Below are 25,904 nucleotides of genomic sequence, written 5' to 3'. Positions count from 1 at the left end.
TTTGCAATTTGGAGCTATAAATTCTGGCTCATCTGAAAAAAACACTTATGGTCATAGAGAAACTAATGGCACATACGTTGTTTTCAAACCGGGCGGGAATTTATAGTTCCTAATTGCAAAATGTAGTCCAATTTTGGCGCTTGCGTGATCTGAAAAATAATCGGTTTAATTTCCCGAAGGACGACGGAAGTTGCCCTACTTTCCAACGACTTGGCTTGTCCAGATTCCTGGGGGGCGGGCGGCCGGGCTCGAGGCGTCCGACGACGTAAGTCGGGTCCACGGGGGCTTTGGAAAGTTCAGCGGCGAAAAAACTCAACGCCGCCGCCGTCGCACGGCCCGATGGAACCGGGCAGTGGCGTGGCGTGAATGATCGATTTTCGATATATCCCCATTTGAATCCGTGGTAAAGAATCGATTATTAAGGTGTTCGCTACGAACACCCTGTTTATCGATCCTTTTCCATAGGTTTAAATGGCTTAACAATCGATACATCGCAATTCACGCCACGCCACTGGAACCGGGAGAGTTGCCGACGGCCGAACCCTTATAAGGGCCGGCACCGCGGGACCGGCTCGGATCCCCGGGCGAGGAGGCACGGTTGCCCGATCTCGAGGGGCGATCGAACCCGCGGGAGAGGACGAGAGGGCACAAGAAGTACGCAATAGTGTGGCCCGCCAAAATCGCGAGGACACCAACATTTTTCGGGTTTTCTTACACTGCAAAAAAAAGTTACGGGCTGCATAGACATACCGTCCGTTCCGGGCTCAGAGGCCGAAAGTTCCAGGTGCTGGAGCCGTTGCTTCCACTGCTCCGGGTGCCGCGCCCGGAACGCGCACAGTATGTCTATAGGTATAGGATAGCCCGTAAGCACGGCTTTCACGGCCGGAGTTTGTTTTTCCAGTGTACTCGTTGATTTTTGAAGATATTCTCGCTTGATATTCTACTCCTTTTACGTCTGGTTCTGAAACTCCTTCCTCCTCTTTTTCTCAGGAGGTCTACTAAATTTCATTTTGAATTTTTCTGATGTTTTCCTGCTATTACCTATTTTATAAAAAAAAAAAAATCTTATTTATTGAGCGAATAAATTGACACTTGTCTGATTTAACGTATCAGCGTATTAAATGATCTGAACCAAATTTTTGAAATGCTTGAAGCACTCAAAATTTCCTGGCTAATGGCCGATTTAACAGATATTTTCCTGTTTTTCCGGGTTTTACTGATGGTAGACACCCTATTCTTTCTCCTATTTTTCTTCGTTTATTTCTGCTTCTACATCGTACTTCTCCTCTTCTTATTTCTCTAGTTGTTCTTCTCCCTCTGCTTCTGCTTACATTTCTTCTCTTGTATAATCTTTCGTTTCTTCATCCTCCTCATCACATTCTTCTTCCTCTATTTCGTACTCTTTCTCTTCTTTCTCTTTCTTTCCTTCGTTTTTGTCTCCTTATTTTTTTTTCTTCTACTCCTTCTACTTCCCCTTTCCTCCTATAAGAATTGATTTACTGTTGTGAATTCCGCAGAGACATATGCACAGAGCAATTCACGGAAAATCTCGAAAGATGTTAAATTTTATTTGCTGGATTTTTTTTATAATTTATAAAAAACATTAATCTTAATTTTGGATACTTTTTTACTTTAATTATATCAAATCCGTCTATTAGCGACTATGAATTTTATTTTATCTGACAAAGACTTTGAAGATTCCAAGACAATCGGACATCGTAGATCCGACGCGCAGCTGCGTTCCTGCGTAGGTCATCAAATTTTTTCGAGATCCACTTGCACTTCCTTAAGATGATTTTCTCGTACGGCATGGGAATATACGTATACAGCACACCTGCACACCTATCGGCTACATCGATATCCAATTCGAGAAGCGACGGACGCAGTCAGTATGTGTCGGGCGGGACGGGGCGGAGGGACGGGAGGACGAGATAGACACCGGAGAAGGGTGGCGCGCGGGGTGCTAATTGATCAATCATTTAGCTCGTTAATTGAAGCTGGCAATTAAAATTCCGTGTTACGCCATGTAAATGTGGTTCCGTTTCAAGTGTTAAAGTTATCTCTGCTCATAAATCTGGAGAAAGGGGTGGGGAGGAGGCGGTGGGCGGTGCGATTCGATTACCCCTACGGCCGACGCGACTGGTTTCAGAGCACTTATAGACATAAGTTACGAACCCTGACGTGTCGTGAAAACCGAGTTGTCTTAGGCTGCGCGTAGATTATTCAATCGTTTCCGAATGACCATGATCGATACGGTAGAATTACGAGAATAAGGATGTATCGATCGAGAATGTTTGATAACGATTCGACAATCGACACATTCGATTTTGATGACAGGTGACTTGATCGGGATTATACTGAAGCAAAGATACCTCGACGGCGACGGATGTGCCTACGTGTTACGTAATGCACTTAGGGGAGGAGAGGGATCTTGTGCGCTGTCGTGCGTTACGCTGGCGGGGACGAGGGGGCTAAAGCCAGCGTTACGTAATGATAGAATATTAAAAAAGTACATAATTTTTTGGGCAGAAAGAGTTATTTTGTATACTCGATTAAAATTGGAGGATAGTCTGCTAGACGTTCAAGTATGTATTTAAAGGATGCGAAAATGTGAGACGTGGAGGAAGAAGGTGGACGGAGGGGGAGGGAGAGAACCGGGGCGGAAAGGACAGAAAAAGTACGCCAGGTACTCCTAAATGGCTCTCATTATTATTTAAATCACGTAAAATTGCACGAAGACACATATCGGAAAACTGTTCGACTCGTAAAGTCCATGGTTGACTAACATACTGAATACATACTAGCATACTACATGTTTACTAATTGCCGAAATATTTACTTTCTATTTGTGATGCATGAAAAATGCAAAAATTAAAAGGTAAAGAAGTAAAAGGAAACACTATTTGTAATGCTTTTTTTGATATTTTCAGCTAGCTGCGTCAGGATGAGTAAACTAACAATGAGTTGCGTTCAGTTGGGTCACGCAACTAAACTAACATCCCGGAGAAGCGAGAAGTATCGCCAGATTTGAAGGCGTTCTAAGCGTTCGGTTGGGTCACGCAACTAAACTAACCTCCCGGAGAAGCGAGAGGTATCGCCAGATTTGAAGGCGTTCTAAGCGTTCGGTTGGGTCACGCAACTAATTTTTTTTTTGAAAATGGGGTTCAAATATAAAAAAGAAAAGAAGAGGAAAACGGACTCAAAAGGTTCATTCAAATAATTTGTCCTCTCTGTACTCGACAGTATATAAAAGAAACACTTTTACGCCGGTTATGTACTATGGGATGTAATTATAATATTTGATGATTATCTGCGATGAGAAACTCTGCTTAGTTGGCAACACCACTAGTAATGATCGAGAGTAATCTTTCGACACAACGGCAAAAGTGAAGATGAGAGCGTATTATACGGGCCAATTAAATCGGCCCGCAGCCCACATACTGATCCAAGCTAATCTTCCTTTCTGTATACACAAGACGTTAAAGACGAAAAATGCAACATAATGCGAGTCTGATCATCTGAAATACGAAACACGGCAGTGATCATCAAACAGGAGGACCTTTCTTTTTGCCAACATTTCAGGACAAGAAACCTGGAGGAGCGGTATAATCAAACTTTTCAAACCCAACTTGCGAAATAAAATCTTAGATTAGAACGATTCTAAAATTGCTTTTCCGCCTTCGGAGTCGTGTAAAATGCTCAGTCTTGTACGATCCGCAAAACGCAGTAGACTTAAGGCACAACCAATTGACTAACTAAAATTGTGGTCACACATTAACCATAAATGCTATGGCCGAAAGATGCGAGGAAATTTTAAAAAAATTAAAAGATGTTTTGGACTCTTCGATAAAAAAGCCGGTAAATACGTGAATTTCTGCGGAAATATGGAGGAGAATGGGGAGAATCCGGCGAATTCTTACAAAATACGGACCACATAATTGGACCGCGTTAAGCAGAATGGAACCAAGCCACATCAGCTATTGCCAAATTTAAGATAGGCAATTTGATCTTTAACGTGAAGACGGTCGTGCGGACTTTCTTGCAAATTTCAGTGGATTTTCTCCATAGTACGAAGCAAATTGCTTAAAATTTTCAAAGGAATCCGCACAAACGTTCTCTCGTGAAAAATTAAATTGCCTGGTTAAATTTGGCAATAGCTGATGTGGCTTGGTTCCTTTCTGTTTAACGCGGTCCAATTATACAGCGAGCACCAATTTTCGCACCCCTAATGTCCCACCTCAACCATAAGACGTGCTTATTTAACTGCACGCCCAAAATTCCACTTTTGCTTGTGATTCGCGAGATAATTCTTGATTTTATTCGCTACCTACTCTGCCAAACAGCCGCTAACTCGTATATCTATCCACGAATATCGATGTGAAACTAGCGCGGGAGACTGCACAAAATGGCAACTCTGCAAGAGTCACCCCTGTGGCGCTCTCAGCGGGCGGCCCCCGCGGATAGGGGTATTAGGGGTGCAACGGCTCTGCGTCGATTGGAACGGAATTAGAATCACCGTGACCTCTGTAGCGCTCCGATCCGTCGGGTGATATTTATTGGTCGGGATAAGACGAATTGTGGCCCTATTAGCCTGGCTGGGTGGTCGATAAGCCACTTTACATTTACATAGTGATCGTGAGGTTAAATTCTTTAGAAAAAAATTCATTTAAACTAATTTAAAGGAAGCGGAGTACTGATTACACGAGGGTTTTTTGGGGGAGCCAACTTAAAAATGGAAAAGACGGTCGCGATCAGATTCTTCGTGAACTAACTCATCGAGGGGTTGATTGGATTTCTCAGTCGCTGACACATACGAAGATCCACTCTTGTTGACTCCTACTACTTGTTGAATTCCTTTTTACTCTGATGCACGGAATGGACCACTAGACGAGGTACGAATTTAAGCAATCTGATACTTGTTTCTTAACCAGAATTTCACGTAAAATACGATTCGCGCAACGAAAATTACTGAAACCAACTCCTAACGAAGATATTAACGTTTTTATTTCACATTGGTTACGAGGAATTTGAACTGCCCGCTCACAAGAAACTCAAAGCTCTACGTGAGTCAAATCGCGCACTACAACGATTTCAGCAAGCTTCTCAATCGAGCAATGTTCATTTCCCACCATGTGTTCTTCAAACTATAAGTAATTTGCTATAGCTGAGCCAAAGCGTCAAGATCGGGGTTGCCAGATTTGTATATCGCAGAGACTGTCATGATAACGTTTAGCGCGCGATATGAATCAAGTAGAGCATTGAGTTTTAATGAGCGGGTGGTTTGAATTCACGCATTAGGAATCATTAAATATCTTTGTAAGGAGGTGAATCTGGTAATTTTTGTTGTGCGCAACGTGTTTTGCGTGAAATTTTGGTTAAGGGACATATATCAGAATGTTGAAATTCGTACCTTGTCTAGTTGTCTATTGCTTAATTTTATTCTTCGCCTAGTAAAGCAAAATTCAGCACCCCGATGCATGTGAAATAGTCTGCGTTGGATCCTGCGTCTTTTCCCGGCCGAAGGAACGTAACTCCATTCCAAGGTTGCAAAATTAACTCAAACAATTCAATTTTTTACGTGAACATCACTGAGCGATCCATTCCCAAAATTTGTCCGATTTTCGCGTAAGGTCAATAGAAAAATCAGGAAAATTTCAATTTAGAAATACCTAAAACTTCGCGGTAAAACTGCAATTTGCGAGAGGAAATTTGACAACATAGGAATATAGTTACGTTCTTTCGTGAGGGAAACAACGTCTTGAGGAGCGGGAGTGTAACGCGGGTTGTTGTGACAGGGCGAGAAAGGGGGAGCGGAGATTGGGTCCATCATGCTCTACGCATCATGCAGGACGCAATTATTGTGACCAGGAACGGCGCGGGCGGTTGCCGAGTGGTGTCGAAAAACCCCCGCTTCTCCCGTCGACGGAGCGTGAAATACCGGTCGATGTGGCATCCGCGGGGGCAGTGTCGGAGCCGAGGATGGATGAACACGGAGCGCCCGTGACGTTGACAAATTTTGACTCGGGGTCCCACCGTTCTTCTCCGAGGAGAACATGGTCGCATCGTAAGTGCACTCCTTCGACATATGGACGTATCTCTGCCAAAACGGAACCATATGCATTAAGGCATGAGCCTTGAGACCCTTAGGAATATGTGCATAGCAGGGCTCACGCCGTGATGCACATAGTTCCATTAGACAGAAAAACGTCCTTATAGTCTCCTACGACAAGATGCCCCCCCCCCCCCCCCCCACGTAAAGTCGTAGCTTGATGTCTACGTGAGCCCCGTTTTACATGTACTTGTATGCTTTCTGAGGCTCATGTGGAAATCTAGATATGCCCTTGCGTCAGAGTAGCGACAATGGGAGGATCGAGTCTCGAATTTGAAGAAAATCACTCGGAGCAGCTTGAGCCGCCGTTTGGACGGTTAGAACTGGGGGCATGCCTAAGACCTAACTACATCGAAAGTTTCCTGATAAATTGTCTCTCAAACAAACATTCTTGGTTGAGTAGTACCGTGCGATACAATGATCAAAATAGGAATATTGGTACTATACATTTTATTTATCAATTACTTACATATGAGGCAGGCCTTACATGTAACAATGGCGGATGTGAAAAATTACCTTTTCGAAACACGCTTAAAAACTGTTTTGTTCACACAAAAATGTAATATGTTTGGCTCTGGTATAATGAACAGATCTCGAAGATCACATCTCAAGTATTTTCTCAGAATTTTCTCGATGCCAAAACCGTTTTTTGAATGTGTTTCGAAAAGGTAATTTTTCACATCCGCCATTGTTACAGATAAGTCCTCATATACGAGTAGGTACAGAGATTGATACAGCTTATGGCTTTTCTGTTTGCCCTGAAGATGGCTCTTCAAGACGAGCCGAAAAGGCTTTCAGCATCACCCATTTCTGTGCCTTTTTATTTAAGTAAATGATTGAGAAAATGTATGGTACCACTATTCCTATTTTGATCATTTTAAATTGTCTCTCATATTTTATTTTTCAAACGCAGAATTTTAAAATCTTGCGGATATTGAAATCCAAAGTAAACTGACAGGAGGGCGGGAAATATTTTAAAAGTGCGTTGAGCAATTCAAATCTTCCGAGTTCGGTTTTAGAAAAACTGACATTAATACTCACTCCTTTCTCGCATGCACTAGGATGATACTGCAAGAGTTCTTACCTGCAACAGAAAAAAAATTGAGAAATTAATCACTGCAAATGGAAATAAAGTTTAAGCAACGCAAAGTATATCACTTTGCAATTGATTACAATAAACATTGAGATATATGTAATTATCTAGTTGCACGTGTATTTTGTAACCTTTCCTGATAGGTAAAATATCATATTTTTTCACCAGGATATATGAAAATACATATTCTTCTATAGCAATATACCTTCGTATTTATTTTCATCATGTCCACAGTCTTCAAGTTCGTCTACTTGTGAGTTAGTCTGAGTTTATATTTGTCTATGTTAGTCATATTTTTGTATTATCGTTCCCGGACTGAGGTACTGCTCAGCATGGTGCCCGACAGTGGCGTGGCGTGCTTTCCGATTTATCGATTGTTATGCCATTTAAACTTATGGAAAAGGATCGATGAACAGGGTGTTCGCAGCGAACACCTTAATAATCGATTCTTTACCGTAGGTTTAATTGGCATAACAAGCGATACATCGCACTTCACGCCACGCCTCTGGTGCCCGATGAGACGCGGGACTGGCAGCGTGGGCCGGGCATTCCACGATTTCCGGAGACCCTGGCCCATGAATCGACCTTGCCAAAATCAGTGGCTGGCATTTCTTATGAATTTTTGCGGGTGTTAAATCCAACTTGACACTCGGAAAAAAATAACGGAAGTTATAACTCGACTATTGAGTTATACAGGGGTTAACGTAGAAAAAAGGGTGATTTCGTAGTAAAAGTAATCTTGTAGTAGTGTCTCTAGTAATAATTTTTGACGAAGAATATAGACCGACATTTGTGGAAAGATAGATAAATTCAATAAATGTTAGCATTGAATTCATCCATGACCCCAAAAATATCGAAGTCTCAATTTCAGGGGGTTTTCACGGGCCCTTCAGGATAGTACAAAAAGATAAAAAATTGGTTTCCGTCCCCCTATGACACCCTTGGAACCCCCTTTTTACTCGACTGTTCAACACTTTTAAGGCTATGGGTCACGGTCACATTAACGCCTACAAGTATAGCAGATAACCATTATGGTTAGTTTTGGTCTGAAACCATAGCTTAAAACCACCATTCAGAAAAACCTATCATTTTTTCAACAATTATAGAGGCTGTGTCTTCATCTAGGAGCCATTTTGACATTAGAGAGAAAGAATAAAAAAATCACGGCAAGAAATAAAGTCTGATTTGGACCATTTATGCTCCTACACTGCCCACCGAATAGAAATTATGGTAAAATCTACGATAAGTCTACTTGATTTTTTACACAGTGACACTATTTAGCAGAAATAACCAGAATTATAGCAGTTTTCACCAGAACTCTAGTGATACTTACCATAGTATGATAAACGCTGCCATAGAATCTGGTGTTTATTACCGTACTCGGATCACTGTGTCAGAGTATGATAAAATTTACCATATTTTTTTTCAGTGCGTGCTAAGGAGGGTCGTTCAAGACTTCAGAGGTTGCCAAATTTCCTTTGACAAAATACACATTTTCAAGGAAATCTGCGAATATTTTCCGTCGATTTTCAGGGAATTTTATTCGCGATCAAACTTGAAAAATTTGAAAATTTCAAGAAAAAATATTCATTGCTCTCCTTCAAAATGCACTTTTCGTCGTAGGAAATTTGGTAACTCTCGAATTTTCATACGGCGTTATTTCTTACCACGGAAATACGGGCTGGCCGTTCAATCCTGGAACGTTCTGTGAGCTCCCAACAAATCTAGTAGCCGGAGGCCTCGGAACCGTCGTGGGTGTGTATTCGTTGATTCCTCCTTCGATGATACGGGGGGTTCCTCGAATGAGTCGTGCGCTAACGACGACGGCCAACTTTCGAGCCGAATCGCAGGAGAGCCAGACGCTTTGTTCGCGAGGATAAAGGATCGGCGATCGACGCTCCGAGAAGACAAAGAACGACGCTGCGGTCGCGGAAAATTGAATGGGCCCCCGCGGTAGGCGGCAATTTTTTCACACTATCCGTACCCGTCAAAACTGAGGGCATCGGCTCGTCCGATCCAATCACCGTCGTGTACCCCTTTGTCTCTCCTCGATTGAGAGCGAGTCCGACTCGTCAGATTAGATGATCGGATATTTCCGTCTGAATTTTTTCACTCTCCTGACACTGGTTGAGCCTAGAGTCCCTTTATACTGAGAGTCATGACAACAGCCCCTCATGGAGTCACAAACGGGAATAAAGATTACACAAATTGAACGTTTTTCGTAATCTTTGATCGACCCATTCTCAAATTCCTTTATCCGTTCCTTCTCTCATTCCGTTTGTTCCTTGCCGAACCCGTAATTCCCTGGTTCACTCCAGATTATAATCTTTGCAATCGGTGAAAATGTAATCTTTATTCCCGTTTGTGACACTGAGGAGGCCTAAAATACGGGAACCAAGCAGAAATGGCTTCACATTGTCTTGACTCTCAGGATAAAGGGACTCTAGTTGAGCCATTTTGGTCGAGGTTTTCTTGGTTGGTTGAGCCATCGTCGGTTTTCAGACGAAGGAACAGGTTCAAAGGTTGCAAAATTGACTAAAACAATTTCATTATTTACTGGACGGTACCTTTGCAGTTATTGTCAAAAATTTGTCTGGATTTCGCGCGCGAAAAGAAGAAAAATCAGTAAAATTTTCGCGCGCGAAAAGAAGAAAAATCAGTAAAATTTTCAGTCAGAAAAACCCAAGATTCTCTTGGTAAAAATAAAATTTGCGAAGGGAAAATTGGCAACATTGAAATGTAGTGACGTTATTTAATGAGGGAAAACGACGAAGTGTCGATGACTAAAAAGCGACACCGAGTATCTATATTGCAGGTTTTCAAAATCTCCGCTCCCAGTTTATTCTTTTGAAGAGAAACAAGCCAACTTTCAAGAACATCCAACGTATCTCAAGTCAGGTCAAGCTTGAGGTTTACACAGAGCATTCTCTTAATGGAGAAGTAAAATCAAATAAGTTTTCAAGAAATTACGTTGACTAGTTTTTAAAGGAGAAAACAAAATATGACTGGAAGCCTATAACGTCGCAAACAGAGGTATACGAGGTACGCGGTCTCGCACTTTAGCCAACGATATGGTATCTACATACATATGTCAGTGAAGAGTTCCGCGTTTATAGTTACTTTGGATTACTTTCTTTTTTGGTCAAATAAACCAAGAGGACTTGGTTGATCAACTGAATTTTTCGTCACCAATTGACCGCAATTTACGGTTGCTCTGAGACATTCGGGGATAAAGAAAGCGTAGTTTCGTTCTTGTTCTTTCGTCTGGTAAACGACCGAATGGCGATCCGGCCATTATTATACGATAAGCTTTGGAGCAACTTTATCGAATTCCCTGCAGGCCAATTTGTATAATCGACGAAATGAAGGAGCAAGAGCCGGCGACTTTAACGAAACGCTACGAAAGTAAAGCCTGCGTGAACGGTGAACGGCCGGTCGATGCGATTGATTGAACCGCGTTTAGCAGAAAGGGACCAAGCCACATCAGCTATTGCCAGAACTGGGCAATTCACTTTTTTTAGAGAGAACGTTCGTGCGAATTCCTTTAAAAGTTTTAAGAACTTTGCTTCAAACTATGCAGAAAATTTACTGAAATTTGCACTGGAGTCCGCACAACCGTTTTCAGGTACAAAATTAAATTGCCCAATTAAATCTGGCGATAGTTGATGTGGCTTGGTTCCTTTCTGCTTGACGCGGTCGAGTTTATTCCGTTTAAATTAAGCTTGCAATCATGCATAATGGATGATTCTTTGTTTGTCTAGGTATTCCTCTAGGTACATTAAATTTTGAAAATAGGCGTAGCCAAAAATGTAAAAAGGCTCCACAACGGCAATGCAAGGAGAGCGACAGTAAACTTCATAATTCATTGTGGTTATTCGAAAAATCACGGGAATGAATGCTTGTTAATTTTTTAATAATAGTAAAAAAAAAAAAAAATTAACAAAAGTATGGCGTTTTTGCTTTAGACGTTAGAATTGCGCACTGGCTCCACGAGTTGGCGGCAATTAAGATTCGGACGTCTTTCTGGCTCCCCGCCCACGCGTACGATCTCCAGGTTCTTGACACCACCACCAACCACCATGGTTATTGTTTTAATTTTAAAAAACCACGCGCGACCACTCGAGATAATCACGACGCCGTGATCCAATCTAGACCGCAAACGGATAGCCCACAAGGCTTCTTCGCTATTCCCCTCCACCTTCCGCGGCGAGGGAGTATAAACGGCGCCTTTATACAGCATGAAAAAAGAGGGGAAAAAAGAAAGAAAAAAAATTTGCGGTTAGGATGGGGGCGAAAGGGTTCTGACAAGGGCCGCTTTGTAGCAGTGCCAAGGTCATCCGTTCATTTAACGCCTCCTTCAGACTGACAATGAGTATGTACTGAATTCTTGCCGGAATGATTTTTTCGGCACATTGCATGAGAGCAGCGGCACCTCCTTCATTTGACTATACGCTTTAGAATTAAGGTCTCCTATTTTTCGCTTATTTTAGAAACAACGTTTGGACTACATTTTGCCAAGAGCTCCTTTTCCGGATCATCTGGAAAATCACCTATTTGCACCAGAAAAGACTAAAGGCGAATGTGTTATTTCTAAAATAAGCCAGAAATAAATCATTTTCCTTATTGCAAAATATAGTCCATTTGTGCCATTGGTTAGACCGCACATTTTGCAATTAGGAACCACTTTTTCTGGCTCATTTTAGAAACAACAAACATGCCATTGGTTTCTGTATGGAGAAAAATGCTTTTACAAAAGATCCGGAGATAGCGGTTCCTTACTGCAAAATGTAATCCAGTCACCCTATGCAAATGTATGTGCTGTGACAGAGGCGCCAGAAATAGTTGGTTCCTTACTGCAAAATGTAGTCCGATATTGCCTGACAACTTGTTTCATTTAATTAGGTTGTTATTACTTCAGCAATAGTATCGCTACAAAAATAATTTACGCAGTTAAGTTCAAGTTCTTAAGGGGTGTATTAATTTAACTCTTGGAACGATTAATATTAGAATTAAAACTAAATTTTGATTTCATGTAGTACCTACGTAGGAAACTACGATATGGTGGCCTTACGAGTGTGAGGCCAGTGGAAAAAATCCCAACACCAAACTGGTAGCGAATCATAAATACAACCTTTAGACCCAAAAAATGTATAAACAAACACAAGCTTGAACAATGTTCCTCTAATAACAACTAAAAAAAAAGTTGAGAGAGAGAAAAAAACATGTTGGTTTAAGCGAACAGTCGGATTCAAAATTCAGAACTTTACGCACTTTTCCATTAATGTGTGAGCTGCGTACCTATCGTTAAGTCGTTGCATAATAACCTGAACGGTTTCAGTGATTTGTTGACGAAGTTATGATACGGATTTAAATAAGCGCTTTTATAAAAGCTCCCAACGAAAATCCTTCGTAGTCGTCGGGCTGAGATCGAGTTAATGGTTTTAAACGTTCGGTAAACTTTGCACTAATAAAAAGCTGAACGTGACGAAACACTTTCGACAGACCTGATCCATTCTTAAATCTTACACAGTAGACAAATTGTGCGGATGTTTAGAAGAATTTCATCTAAAACAAACTGAAGAAATCCTATTTTTTAAATTTAAAAAAAAAAAAAAAAAAAAAAAAAAAAAAAAAAAAACCTGACTGAAATTTTTTCAGGAAAAAATGTATGAATAGTAGAATTCAAAACTATTCTCAACTCATTTTTTTTCTTTCTTTCTTTTTCCTATCAAAAATACGACTTGGGTTGCTTCTGTTGAGCAACTGAGGCATTTTCTGTAAAAGGGCGTATGAGGCTTGCAATGCTGCTAAGATCGTGCAATTGTTTATAACGTCTTCGGCAGATGAAATCCATTCACAGTCGACTTACTTGCATATACAAAAGTGCGGAAAAATTTGAAGCGAAATGAAAAAAATTCATGACGAAACTGTCAGATCAGTTACTTATGACCAGAGAACCACGTTGCACAATCTTAGCAGCATTCGAAGTCTCATACGCTTTTTTACCGCAAAATGCCTCAATTGAACCCGTCCCGAACTGATAAAAGTGACACCGCAGGCCAAAAATTAATCAGAACAAGGACCCCAAAAACCGATAAATTGAGCAACTTCCTCTGTATATTGGAACCCTTTCTGTATTCATCCACTTGAATGGAGCACAACAGGTGCATATAAATAGAGAATTTTCAGGCTATCCAGGCAATACTGTCCGTATGAGTATGCATCGTTATCGCCTGGGAGTTTTTTTCCCCCGGTTTGAAACGAAGTAGCTTCGGATTCAGAGCGATGGAGTGCGAGAATTCAAGGAGTTATCAGGAAGCCGAGTACACATCGGTTTCGACAGCGGTGCCCCATCGTCTCGAACATCGTTGCTGTACAAAATATTTTGCCAACCGATGAGTAATTAGTTGGATCGTAAAAACATACGTAATCTGTGACTCAAAGTTCATATGATCAGACCATTCACTCTCTCAATACGCTTCGGCGGTTGTAGGATTGGAAAGTCTACTGAACCATTGGCGAGGCGAGAATGATCGATTATCGATATTTCCCCATTTGAATCTATGGTAAAGAATCGAAATTTAGGTGTTCTTTGCGAAAAGCCTGTTTATAGAACTTCTTCCATAGGTTTAAATGGCAGCCTAATCAATATTTCGCTAACCAGGGTGTGTCTAGTATTTTTTAATTTTGAAAAATCCTGATATTTTCCTGATTTTTCTCGTAAAAACTATATTTATTGCATAAATGCATGCGGAAACTAAATTTTCTGATAAAGTTAAGTTAAAGGGTGAGAAATTATCGGAATCAAAGACGGCGCGACGACTCCTGGCACGGTAGGCAAAAAGTAATAAGAATTCTCCGCTGAGGAGATTCGCGTAAGAAAAATTCCTGATAAAACGTCCGGGTTTTCCGATTTTCCTGGTTTTTTCATGATCAGCCAGAATTCCTGATATTTTCCGGTTTTTCTTGATGCTAGACACCCTGCAAACCTATACGTAGACATTTCTTGGTGCAAAATATTGAACTCTCACTTGGGTATACCGATTTTCCTTTCGGAAAACTGTAGGTTTCATTCTACGAACCGTAAATTCAACGAATCGGAAAACTTAAGTTCATAGAAACACGATCCACATCGACCGGACTTTCTAAGCTCGGTGAACCCAGATGATAGTACGTAGGGCTGGATTTCATTCGATTCGGTTCTTTAGGTCTAAAAAACCGAATTTTTCCGGTTCTATCGATCTAAAAAAGCTTGAGTCTGCACACCTAAAAGATCTGTCCTCTGACTGAACCCGAACCCAAAAGGTGCCTACTTAAATTGTCGGTTCGTAAAGCCGAGGTTTTGTCTCCAAGTTTGTACAAACCCAGGGTGTCTACTAAAACAAGCTCGCTAAAAATCAGTACTTTAACGGTACTTTTTCAGTACATTCTCAAGAAATTCAGTACTTTTTCAGTACCTGCGATTGATGAGATTAGAAAAATTTAAAAATTTGAATTTCTCGCTCAAATTGCGGCAAAAATGACAAAAAATGCCGGACCTTCTTGCATAATTTCCGCACTTTTTCAGTAATTCCGGACCGGGACCGCCCTTAAAAAATCCGTACTATTTCCGAACTTTCCTGAAATTCCGGACTTGTAGACACCTTGGAACCCTTACCAACTTCAGAATTTTATCGGGAGCACTGAACGCAAGAAAAACGCAGCCCATCGCCTGAGCCGTTAAAAAGAGCCAACCAATCGGTGAGCCATTTTTCGTGAACCATGGGAACAGCTTGTTTGCTCGGGCTATCTTGTGCGCAGCTATTTACAAAAGCCGTTCCTTTTAATATTTAACGAGCGTCGAGCTACCGGGGCAATAATAATTGTCAGCCAGAACGATATTGAGTTTTGCCGCGGCGAACCTAGCTTCAAAATGTCCGCATCGAACCGTTCGCGTGGAACAAGCAGTGAGGCCCATCGGAAGCAGTTCTCAACGGAAAGACGTTCGCATTGCAAATGATTTCATGATCAATATTAAATTAATATTTGTTGAATATGAAACATTTCGATAAAAATCTTGGTACCGAGCTACACTTCATTGAATTTTAAACATTTTTTTTTTTCGTAAATTTTTTCGACTAACCTTATCAACCTATGATACGATGCTATCGAAACGTATTATTTTAGTGTTTTATCATCTTGGCGTCATTTACGGAGACGTTTTTGACATGCAGTAACACTGAGCCTTCGACGAGTCAGTTGCGCTGGTCACAGAATCGTATTTTGATGACTGATTATTTTAGATTAGCTAAAGATAATCAGATTCGTCCAAACAGCTTTCTACGTTCAATGTTAATGTTCTACGTTCAATAGGGGTGATATCGAGCTTCGAAAATTAGTACCTTGCTTTCCAACCAGTTTCACGTATAGTAAAACCAGTGCAAATGTGTCTCCCTAACTGATGAAAGCAAGGTGGCAAAAACCAAGGGTGTCAACCGCGGTGGATGACGTCATAAACCGAATTTTTCAAAGCGCAATATCTCGGTTAAAATCGAACATAGAAAGTTGCTGTTTGGACAGATCTGATTATTCTTAGTTAATTCACGAGAGTCAAGCATCAAAACACGATTTTCTTACCAGCAGAACTGCCACATTGCCAGCAATCGCCGGCAGTTTGCAGGCGGCAAACGTGTCAACTCGTTAAATTGCAATTATTTGATGTTTTAGTAACAGAACTAGTTACTGTAACTCGGGGAAAATTTCGAAAAATCACCTAACAGAAAAAGTAGGATTTTTTTTCTTTTGGAGGGGAAGCAGCAATTTTTGGGGGCCACGTCGGCGCAGAGCCTTCATTTTTTAGGCGCTATGACCGATTCCTTAGGCGCATTTGGCGCTTGTGAGTTTCGAACACTGTATCAGGATCCCTTGTTACCAATCGCGCTAAAAGATAGAGGTTACGCACCGATGGTGGCCGGAGATCTCGGGGCTTTTCCTGCGCAGAGTAGACAGTCCTCTTCCGCGCCGCAGGTCTTGTGCAAGTTCAGCTCATCCAGGCTGTCCAACACGATCCTAGCGTTGAGTCCATCGTTTCCGTCCATTTTCGAAACTAGCCACCGAAATCCTTCGCACGTAAACGAGTGTCGAGCATCCGCTTTCACGAATATCCAGCCCGCAACGCAACGAGATTGTCACTGACCGTCATCGTCGCACTCAACTTCCAGGTTATCTGTATTTTATTTTCACATATTATCTGCACTTGAGTAGCGTAACTCCGTTGGCTTCCCCGCGAGATAAATAATTCAACTCGGCTGAAGGGTTCTGAGCATATGGAGAGCATGTGAACACTCGATTGAAACTGATCTTAAGTCACTATGATCCAGGGGTAAAGATATCTTCGAGAAATGACACTTGTGAAAAAATCAAGACACGAAGTCTGAGGCTTAGCCCATCCGAGAGGATCTAATGGGCGCATTTCTGCCAAACGGGGCCATGAGCATTAAGACATGGGCTCTGAGACCCATGAGAACGTATGCATAACGGAGATCACGTCATAATGCACGATATTCCGTTTGATAGAGATAAGTTCTAACATGGTTGGTTTGATGAAAAAGGACTGAGGATTCTTATTACCGTTTTACCACTGTTCTGTCTGTTGGTGCTTGTCAAACGAGTAGAAAGGAATGTAAGGTGCTGACCGGATACACAATTGGACTGCATTTTGCGTTTAGGAACTACAATTTCTGGCTCATCCGTAAAAATAAATATGCCTATTGTAAAACTAACGATATACATACGTCGTTTCTAAACTGAGCCATAGATTGCAGTTCCTGATTGGAAAATGTATTCCAATTGATCGAAACAATGTAATCCGATGAGGCAAAAGTCAAGTTCGGGGGTCAACGATACTTTTTGCCATGAGATGACAGATGGATGGGGGGTAAAGCATTTTACTACCTAGCAAAATGCATTTTACTACCTAGTAAAATGCTTAGGTAAACCTAGAAAAAAACTAAATGCAAGTTCAAATTTTAGCTGAAAACAGCTGTCGTCAAACTAGGAAGTATGTTACACCCGAAAGATTAGTAAAATGTAGCAAACTGTAGTTAGATGCAAGCGAACGATCCAGAATATTACGGCGGTTTAATTTCACAACACCCGTCGAAGTGGTTTGCGGCTTACTAATGATAAGAAACAGATTTAGAGGCCATAAAGATGACAATCATTGCAACGTACGGATCGTTCAAGTTCGTTCAGGAACTCGAAGGGCATTGTAGAAAACACTGCTCTCGAGAGAAGAGACAAGTTGCTCCGAAAGTGTGCAGCCAACCATGGTTCTCGAAGCCTTATCCTTCACTATAGGGGTATTGCGAATTCCGAAAAAAGCTATACGATGCTTAGGAGAATTTATTTCCATCAGGATACACGTTACTGTGATTGGAGTTGTCTACCTGTTTTCGGCAGTTAGGAACTAAATATTATGTTTTTTCTTGGCGAAAAATTCTCGTATGCCACTGCTAATGCTAGAATAACCTATCACCACCTCTAACTCTGAAATTATCAAATGCTCTTTCATCATTTTTGACAGTATACTAAAATCGAAAAAAAAAAACTTAAAAGAACTTGAAATTAAAAAAATTACAATCAAACTATTTTAGGTATGACGTTAAAATACTGAACTCTGTCATACTAACTACTTTCAAAGCGTAGACATGCTTTTCTTGAGAACAAAATTGGACCACGGTTACCAGAAAGGAACCAAGCCACATCATTGATAAATTAAATTGGGCAATTTAATTTGTAAAATAAAAAAAGAGAACGGTTGTACAGATTCCTTTCAAAATTTTAAGGAATTCGCTTTGTACTTTACAGACGATTCGCTGAAATTTTCACAAAAATCCGCACATCCGTTTTCATGCAAAAAATTAAATTTGGCAACAGCGGATGTGGCTTGATTCCTTTCTGCTTAACGCGGTGTAATTATGCACTCATAAATTAAATAAAATCACTGCGCAAATCCTACGTGCTAAGTTCCATTCAACATAAATACGGCCAAATGTTCAGGCGGTTTCAGAAGCGGTAAGATCATGATTATAATTCTATAGGGGGTACCTTAAAAAGAGAGTCGAACAACTTTCAGCCCAACTTATGTCTACAGCATTCCGAACTGAGCATTATAATGTAGTGCGAAAGTGATGGATGGATGGATGGATGGGACTTTAAACGGAGACATACTTGAATTGAGCGCACAGAGAGAAGAGGAGAGGAAAGGAACCTCCCACAAGGAGGCAAGCCTCGTCTCGGGCGACTTGAAACGTAACGTAAAGAGCAAATTGAGCACGCGAAGGTCAAATAGTAAAATTCAATCGAAGCGAGAGATGAAAATACTATTTCTCTGCCCTTTTTATTGGGCACGGTCATTTCTGAGGGATTTAATGCGGGACCACACAGCGGGAATGGGAAGAATTCATTTATGTCCTGCATAATCCCCGGCCAGGCCTTCCATTGGCTCGACGGCCAGCGGACCGCGCATGCTCGAACTAGATGATAAGATTTACGACTCATCAGCATCGGTGATAAATTCACCATCGAAATCCTGTCGTTGCATCTGCTAACTTGAGAACGGTTTTGGGGACGCCATTAATAAGGATGATAAAATTTTCAAAAATGCATAAAATAGAGGAGTCGATTGGGAATAAGTTCAAGTTTACCGATAACCCAATGGCAATACTGCCAAGCTAGGGGAAAACACCTTCTGCGCTTTCGAGCGTTGCCGAATTTTAATTCATAAAACTTGAATTTCCTAATAAAACTAATGAGTATTTTGTTCCAATTTTTTGGAGTATCTTAATAGCAGGCTGATCCATAGCATTTGAAAATTCCAAGTAAAACTATTCAGAACTTTATTCAAAAATAAATATTTTATCGGGGGCGATTAGAATTTGAATGTTCATACGGCGTTTTTTTTTTTATCCAAACCAGGCAGTGTAACCCAAATTGGCATCTTTTCAACTCGAAGGATCTAGGCGATTCCGCTGCAACCACCCGAATTACAGGCTGAAGTTACACAATAAAACGAGAGCAAATGTTGCGGTGAAGAATAAAAACAAGAAAAACTACACAGGAAAACTTGGCGGATTATACAGTTCTATCGAAAAAATGTATTTCCTTTTGTTTCATTTGCGTTTGTAAGAGGAAATAAAAGATAAACTTCATGAAGCATTCAAGATTTTTTTACTGTTACTGTTTCGGACGTATCCGTCCTCCGATGGTAAATTTATTATTTCACGCATCTCGATTGCCAGATTGTGCTGAAAAATCAGCCTTTTTCCCTATTTAAACCCATGTGTAGTATCTAAATTTTATCGCATCATCTGAAAACTTTATCACGCATCCAAAGTAAAATTCAAAATGTTTAAAAGCCGGGGTAGAAAGGTGTCCCTTACTCATTGTCAATTCACATAACGAGCTCATTTCGAAGAAACGCTAGGAGGTGAACATCTGATAGCTCGCATGAAGCTTCGCGGCTTTCCGAAACTTCAAGCTTTATTTATATTGTGCCCTAACATTCCAGATTTCTCAACTGACTGGTCACTTTAATCAGAAGGGGGCAACAATAAAAATCAGAGATTGGCAACGCTGGGGTGAAAAAGAATGAATGAACGGAGAAAAAAATCCTCAGGAAAACTGGTAGTGGAACTGGTGGAAGGCCACGACACGGTGGGAAAGATGTGAACTTACCAGCACCGCTGATCTACATAATTTCTTTCATACTGCCTATTTTCATTAACCATTGGCCATTGGCATACTGCCATCGTAAAGGGAAGGGAGGGGGCATGTATAAAGGTTCAGGGAGCTGATGGTGTCCAAGTTTTTCCGAATTCCACGGTAATCTCTAAGTAAGCAGTACTTAAGTACTGTGACCTTTCGAAAAATGTAGGAGCTTGATTACATTTTGCGGGATGATTTTTTCTCTCTCTCAAATTCTGAAATGGATTAAATATTTTACCGAAATAAAATTGAAACAAGAGTGCACGGAAACCAAAGTCTCAAGTATTCAAAATGAAATGTGAGTCTCTCAAAGAAACAAAAAATGTGTTCATGAATGAGTACCCACATTCGTTTGTTGTGTGACAAAATGTTTTCTGGATGTCTTATCAACTGGAGACAATCATGGTTTCTGCTATCAAGGAGTATTCAGAATAAAACGGAGAGGAATAAAGCGCAGACAAGGCGCATATGAGCTAGGTCGGGCGAGTTTCGAAACTTTTAAAAGCAAGCTCTCAAATGAACCATGATGAATAAATAGCTAGCAGAGGGGACGGCTGTTCCAAGAGATTTTGCTCCATTCAGATCATATCGTCGTTTCGAAAATCTCCCCTTTCCTCAACGACATTGGGCCTTCTAAATTAACAATGAGAGTTCGATCCGACGGTTTGACTTGAAGGGTCTTTCTTCTTTCTCCTTGAAACGTCTCCGGGTTTGACGTTACATTGGGAAATTCTCGAAGCCTTCCTTAAAAACATTGAATTATGCAATCATGATTCTGGTTTCAAAAATGAAAGTTCAGAGACGGTACGAAACATATTTTACAAATTGGTCGGTTGCGCTGGTCTTAGAATCGTATTTTGATGCTTGATTCTGGTCGATAAGCTCAAAATATTAAGATCTATCTAAACAGCAACTTTCTCCGTTGAATATTAACACAGATATCGCGCTTTGAAAAATTCGGTTTAAGACGTCATCCACCGCGGTAGTGACACCCTTAGTTGCTTCCACCTTGCTTTCATTCGACTTACACGTTGAGTGTAACCAGTGAAAACGTGTGTCTGATGAAAGGAAGATAAAAGAATTAAGGGTGTCACTACTGCAGTGAATGACGTCTTAAACCGAATTTTTCAAAGCGCGATATCTCGGTTGATATTCAACACAAAAAGTTGCTGTTAGGACGGATCTTCTTATTTTTAGCCGATGTACAAGAATCAAGTAACAAAATAAGATTCTGGGACCAGCGCAAATGAACCATTTGAATTTTTCACGATAAAAATCAGTTCCTTTAAAAATGTTAAATAAGTTCACGAATGAACTTCAACTTGAACGCACAGGAAAGGAAGGGAGAGGTTACACTTGCATGGGAAAACAAATGCGCCTTGGAGATATCGGGGCTCCCCATTCAACTGCCCGCAAACTACATTAGAAGACCAAGGGCTGAGGTAACTAGTAATTATCGACATTTCATCAACTCTTACGGGGGTTTTCAGCAGGGAAATTCACCACATCCATCGCCGAGAACCCTGTGCGTCCCGCGCGTTAGCTGCGTGCCCGCAAAACCACGGATTCTACATATAGTTAACAACACCAACGAACCCGGACAATAAATCATTTTAGCATCGACGCCGCAGACTTTCCATTACTCCACCAGACTGCCGCGCTATGGAAAAACGTCATATAAACATTCCAGAGTTGCCAAATTTCTTCCGATAAAAAATGTATTTTTGAGGAACGTTACGCATACTTTTCCTTGAAGTTTTCGGATATTTTAGGTTAAATTTCGAACAAAATTTTCTGAAAAAATTGAATACAAATATTTACAACTTTCTCAATAAAATCATATTCAAGCAAAGAAAATGTGGCAATGCCTTGAGGTTCATACGGCGTTTTTTCATAGCACAAAAGATTGCTCTACAAGATCCCTGGACTGCCATGATATGAGGAAAAACGCTGCAAGAGCCTTTAAAAATGACCAAATTTCCAGCTATATGACACGAATTCCCTGGGAAACTTGAGAAATTATTTTCTTCGATTTTTCAGAGAATTTTGTTCGCAATTTGATCTGAGGGTTCTGAATATTTCAAAGCAATTATTTCGTGGCTTTCCTCTGAAATTCATATTTTATAGGGGGATTCTCAGCAACATTCCAACGTACATACAATGTTCTTCCTTAGCACAGCAGATTAGGCATCTCTTGAGTTGACCGGCTCCTTTCCTCCCCATTGCCCTGCGGCAGAAGTATGTAGTGGTCATACCGAGGCTCGAATGAGAGCCTAAAAAACGGGGGGGGGGGGGGATGGCTCCGACTCTGGTTATCCGAGTCTTTTTCGTTGTTTATTAAGGTAGATTTTCACACAATAATTGGACGAACTAAGCCACGTTGCCTTTTTTCCTCTAGAATTTTATTTTTTAGCAGAAAACTGAGAATCCCGAACTTGAAACTTGGTCCGTTAATTCTTGATAATCGAGGAGAAATAGGTATCGCAAGATTTGAAAGCGTTCTAAGCGTTCAGTTGGGTCACGCAACTAAACTAACCTCCCGGAATAGCGAGAAGTATCGCCAGATTTGAAGGCGTTCAAAGCGTTCGGCTGGGTCACGCAACTAAACTAACTCCTCGACAATGCGGGAGGTATCACCAGATTTGGAGGCGTTCTAGGCGTTCGGTTGGGTCACGCAACAAAACTAACTTCTCGGCGGAGCGAGAAGTATCGCCAGATTTGAAGGCGTTCTAAGCGTTCAGTTGGGTCACGCAACTAAACTAACCTCCCGGAGAAGCGAGAGGTATCGCCAGATTTGAAGGCGCTCTAAGCGTTCGGTTGCGTCACGCAACCCTGAAGGTCACCCTGAAATTAATAAGAGGTTCCACATTGTCGTAGTATTTAAATTTCTGATAAAAAAAATAGTGGATTCTATTATCACCACACATGACGCAATGAACTGACAATGACAGGCCGGTGATGGAACAGGATCAAGAAATTCTCGGGCCACTAAACGGGGTAAGAGGTTTAATGATCAGTCCGTCACGTACTAAAACATAATGAAATCGAAATATTATTAATTTATGTCTAAATGGGCAGTTTGCCGCTTATACCTATGCTTGAAAATTCGAATTTCCCGTTTGACAAAAAAACAACTGAATTTACTTGCGTCAAATCGCACCCAATCAAATTGATCAAATATTGCGATCAAATTAAATTCTTAGACAACTGAATTCGTTTTAGCGGTACCTAGTAGAAGCACTATGCGTAAGAGAAGAAAGGATATTTTTGGAACACTCAACTCTAACCGTTTGTCGAAGATACTTCGTTTTCGGGGGCCAGTTTAAGACCTGCTACCTATAGCGGTTTTTTGGAGAGCGAGACGTATAAGCTGATTTCTGACTGTCTTAACATTTGCTACTTGTTTAGCGAGAAATTTTGTTGAAGACAAAGTTATGGTCCTTTGATTCTTGACCTATCTGGAGGCGCCCTATCCATTTAGAATATAATCGAGAATTACAATGTAACAATTACAATTTTCACGATGTAACCGGAGCACTTGACACTCTGCGACGCGACAACATCCGCTTCGTTATTAGCCGCGGTGGTGGCATGCGGTGCGACGCGCTACTGATGAGAGCTACCTCGAGTTGCGAGTGGCAGTCATTCGTCAATGATCGGTAGCCGAAGCGGCCCGAACTTCGGAGACAGATTGACACGAGCTCTTATCGCCGTAATAAAGCCAGGCAGAAAGTTCAGCTCTGTTGCCGAATCTACCGATTCAAATGTCTATAATTGCCAATTTCACTCACACTGAAAAAAAATTACAGACTATACAGACATACACGGAGAAAAAAACCTCGTGCGTGGGACCCGAAGTTTAGGTCATATGGATCTCTGAAGTTTTCGGATTGAGCATCTGAACACTTTAGGTCTAGCTGTCAAGGTTCGGATCACACATCTGAAACTCCAGTTCTTACATCTGAAGTACTTCAGATGTGAGAACTGAAGTTTTTCGGATGTAGGAGCCGAAGTTGTTCGGATGTGAAAACCGAAGTACTTCAGATGTAAGAACTGAAGTTTCAGCTTAGTGATCCAAACCTTAGCAGCTGGACCTGTTCAGATGCTCAATCCGAAAACTTCAGAGATCCATATGACTTGAACTTCGGGTCCCACGCACGAAGTTTTTTTCTCCGTGTACCGTCCGTTCCGGGAGAGGCCGAAAGTTCCGGGTGCTGGAGCCGTAGCTTCGATTGCCGGATATTGTGTGTATAGCCCGTAAGCACGGCTTCCACGGCCGGAGTTTTAGTTTCAGTGCACTCATCGAACCCAGGGCCAGGGATGTAGAAAATCAACAAGCGCCGCACGAGGTGTTAAGACAATCTACGGTGGCGCAAGAAAAATATTCGAAAAAAATTAGAAAATTTTCAAAATGAGAGGTCGAAAACGGAAAAGGAATTTCTAAATTGTATTGGCTTGACGCATTTTTGTGACCTTTTCGCAGGGTAAGGATTTCCGAATTGAACCGATTATATTCCTAATCCCGTGAGCGCCAACCTCTATTTGGACGTATTTCTATCAAACGGAACTATGTGCATTAAGACATGAGCCCGGAGACCTATAAGAAAATATGCGTAACAGGGCTCATGTCATAATGTACATAGTACCGTTTGACAGAAATACGTCCATTTTAGTGGTGGAGGGGTTGTTTCTTTGAATTCTCTGGTATAGTCAATCATGTCTTATTTCAAAATGGCCTTCTGAGAGACCATACATTTTTTGGAATTCGAAGACTGCCAACAAAGCGAATAAAGGGTTTTTCATTCCTCGCATTTGCAATTTTGGTGCTTACGTGATTTGGAAAATAATCAGTTCGATTGAGGAAATTGTGCCAATTTTTGTGCAGAAGAGATTTGTACAGCCCCGATCCAACTCGGCTTTTGAGTTAAGAGGAGATAAATGTATGCAGGAATAGGGTGGCCCTTATTTTGGACTTTTTGGAATTTAATGAGCAGCACCCCCTAGATTGGTTCTATTTGATGTAAAAACACTGTAAAAAAAATTTGAGGCCTTTACGTCAAGGGTAAATGGTGCCGAAAACAGGGGAAAGATGCAGCGCGTAAAACTGAAGAAGCGCATTTTTACGCTTTTCGCCGATTTGACTGCCGTTTTTAAGGGAGTTGTAGATGCTCAACACCCATTATTGATGGTGTTTCTAACACAACTTTTTGCGTAGATTTAGGATATTTTAACAGATTTGGCCTCAGGTAATTACCTACCCCCCTTACGGTAGGCTAAAGTGGCCCCAAAACGTCATTTAAGCTCCCGAAATCGCTTTTTTCCGAAGTTCGGCGCTTGTTACGGGCAAATGCAAAGGCTTCAAGAACTATAATTTTCTTGTATGTGGTACAACTTATTCCGTAGATTAAGTATATTTTAACATGTTTGACCTCAGGCAATTACCCCTCCCCCCTCCCCCGCCCTGCGCACAGTAGGTTGAGGGGGCACTGAAACGCGATTCAAGCTCCTGGAATCAGATTATTTCAAAGTTAGGCGCTCGTTACTTGCAATTTAAAAGACTGGAAGAAGCATAATGTTCCTCCACGTATAAAATAACTTTCAAATGCACAAATTTTAAGAAAAATACTGAGGAAGGGTGTAAAAAAAACTTACAATGACTTTGGTTAGTCCGCTCTACAGTTTCTTCCGTAAAGTTGATTTTTTAACATTGGGAAAAGCTTTCCGATAATCGCTAACAACCTGAAGAATCCGTTGCCGCTCTTCGTCCGATTTCGTGAGTTTCTGGCTGTACTCTTCAAACAATTTAACGCCGCGTTCGGCTGTGTCGTTGACAACCTTGATTTTTTTCACAATTTCGCGATTTTTGAGGTACTGAGGATTTTCTAGCCATGTTGATGGATCTTCTTTAAGAAAGTTTGACGAGAGATGGAATCGCTCAAACAATTTATATGACGA

At 41.1% G+C, this 25,904-nt stretch overlaps 1 protein-coding gene across 4 annotated transcripts in view; it reads right to left on the bottom strand.

Moving 5' to 3' along the window:
• ckn (CRK like proto-oncogene, adaptor protein) overlaps positions 1-25,904 on the bottom strand; it is a 283,105-nt gene that overhangs the window by 124,888 nt on the left and 132,313 nt on the right. The window contains exons 1-2 of one of the 4 annotated variants that reach the window (XM_019059605.2): positions 23,463-23,587; positions 16,144-16,588 (exon numbers count right to left, since the gene is read on the bottom strand). The exons of 2 other annotated variants lie outside the window; for them this stretch is intronic. In XM_019059605.2, coding sequence (XP_018915150.2) covers positions 16,144-16,279 — 136 coding nt within the window. In that variant the 5' untranslated portion in view covers positions 16,280-16,588; positions 23,463-23,587. Of the gene's footprint in view, positions 1-16,143; positions 17,108-23,462; positions 23,588-25,904 lie in introns of those variants that run through there. One more of the 4 variants, XM_072295981.1, reaches the window with a different exon arrangement.

This window comes from Bemisia tabaci, chromosome 2 (genome assembly GCF_918797505.1).
Source record: "Bemisia tabaci chromosome 2, PGI_BMITA_v3".
NCBI lineage: Eukaryota > Metazoa > Arthropoda > Insecta > Hemiptera > Aleyrodidae > Bemisia > Bemisia tabaci.
The sequence above is the reverse complement of the archived record's forward strand: the minus strand, read 5'-3'. Positions and strand labels throughout refer to the sequence as shown.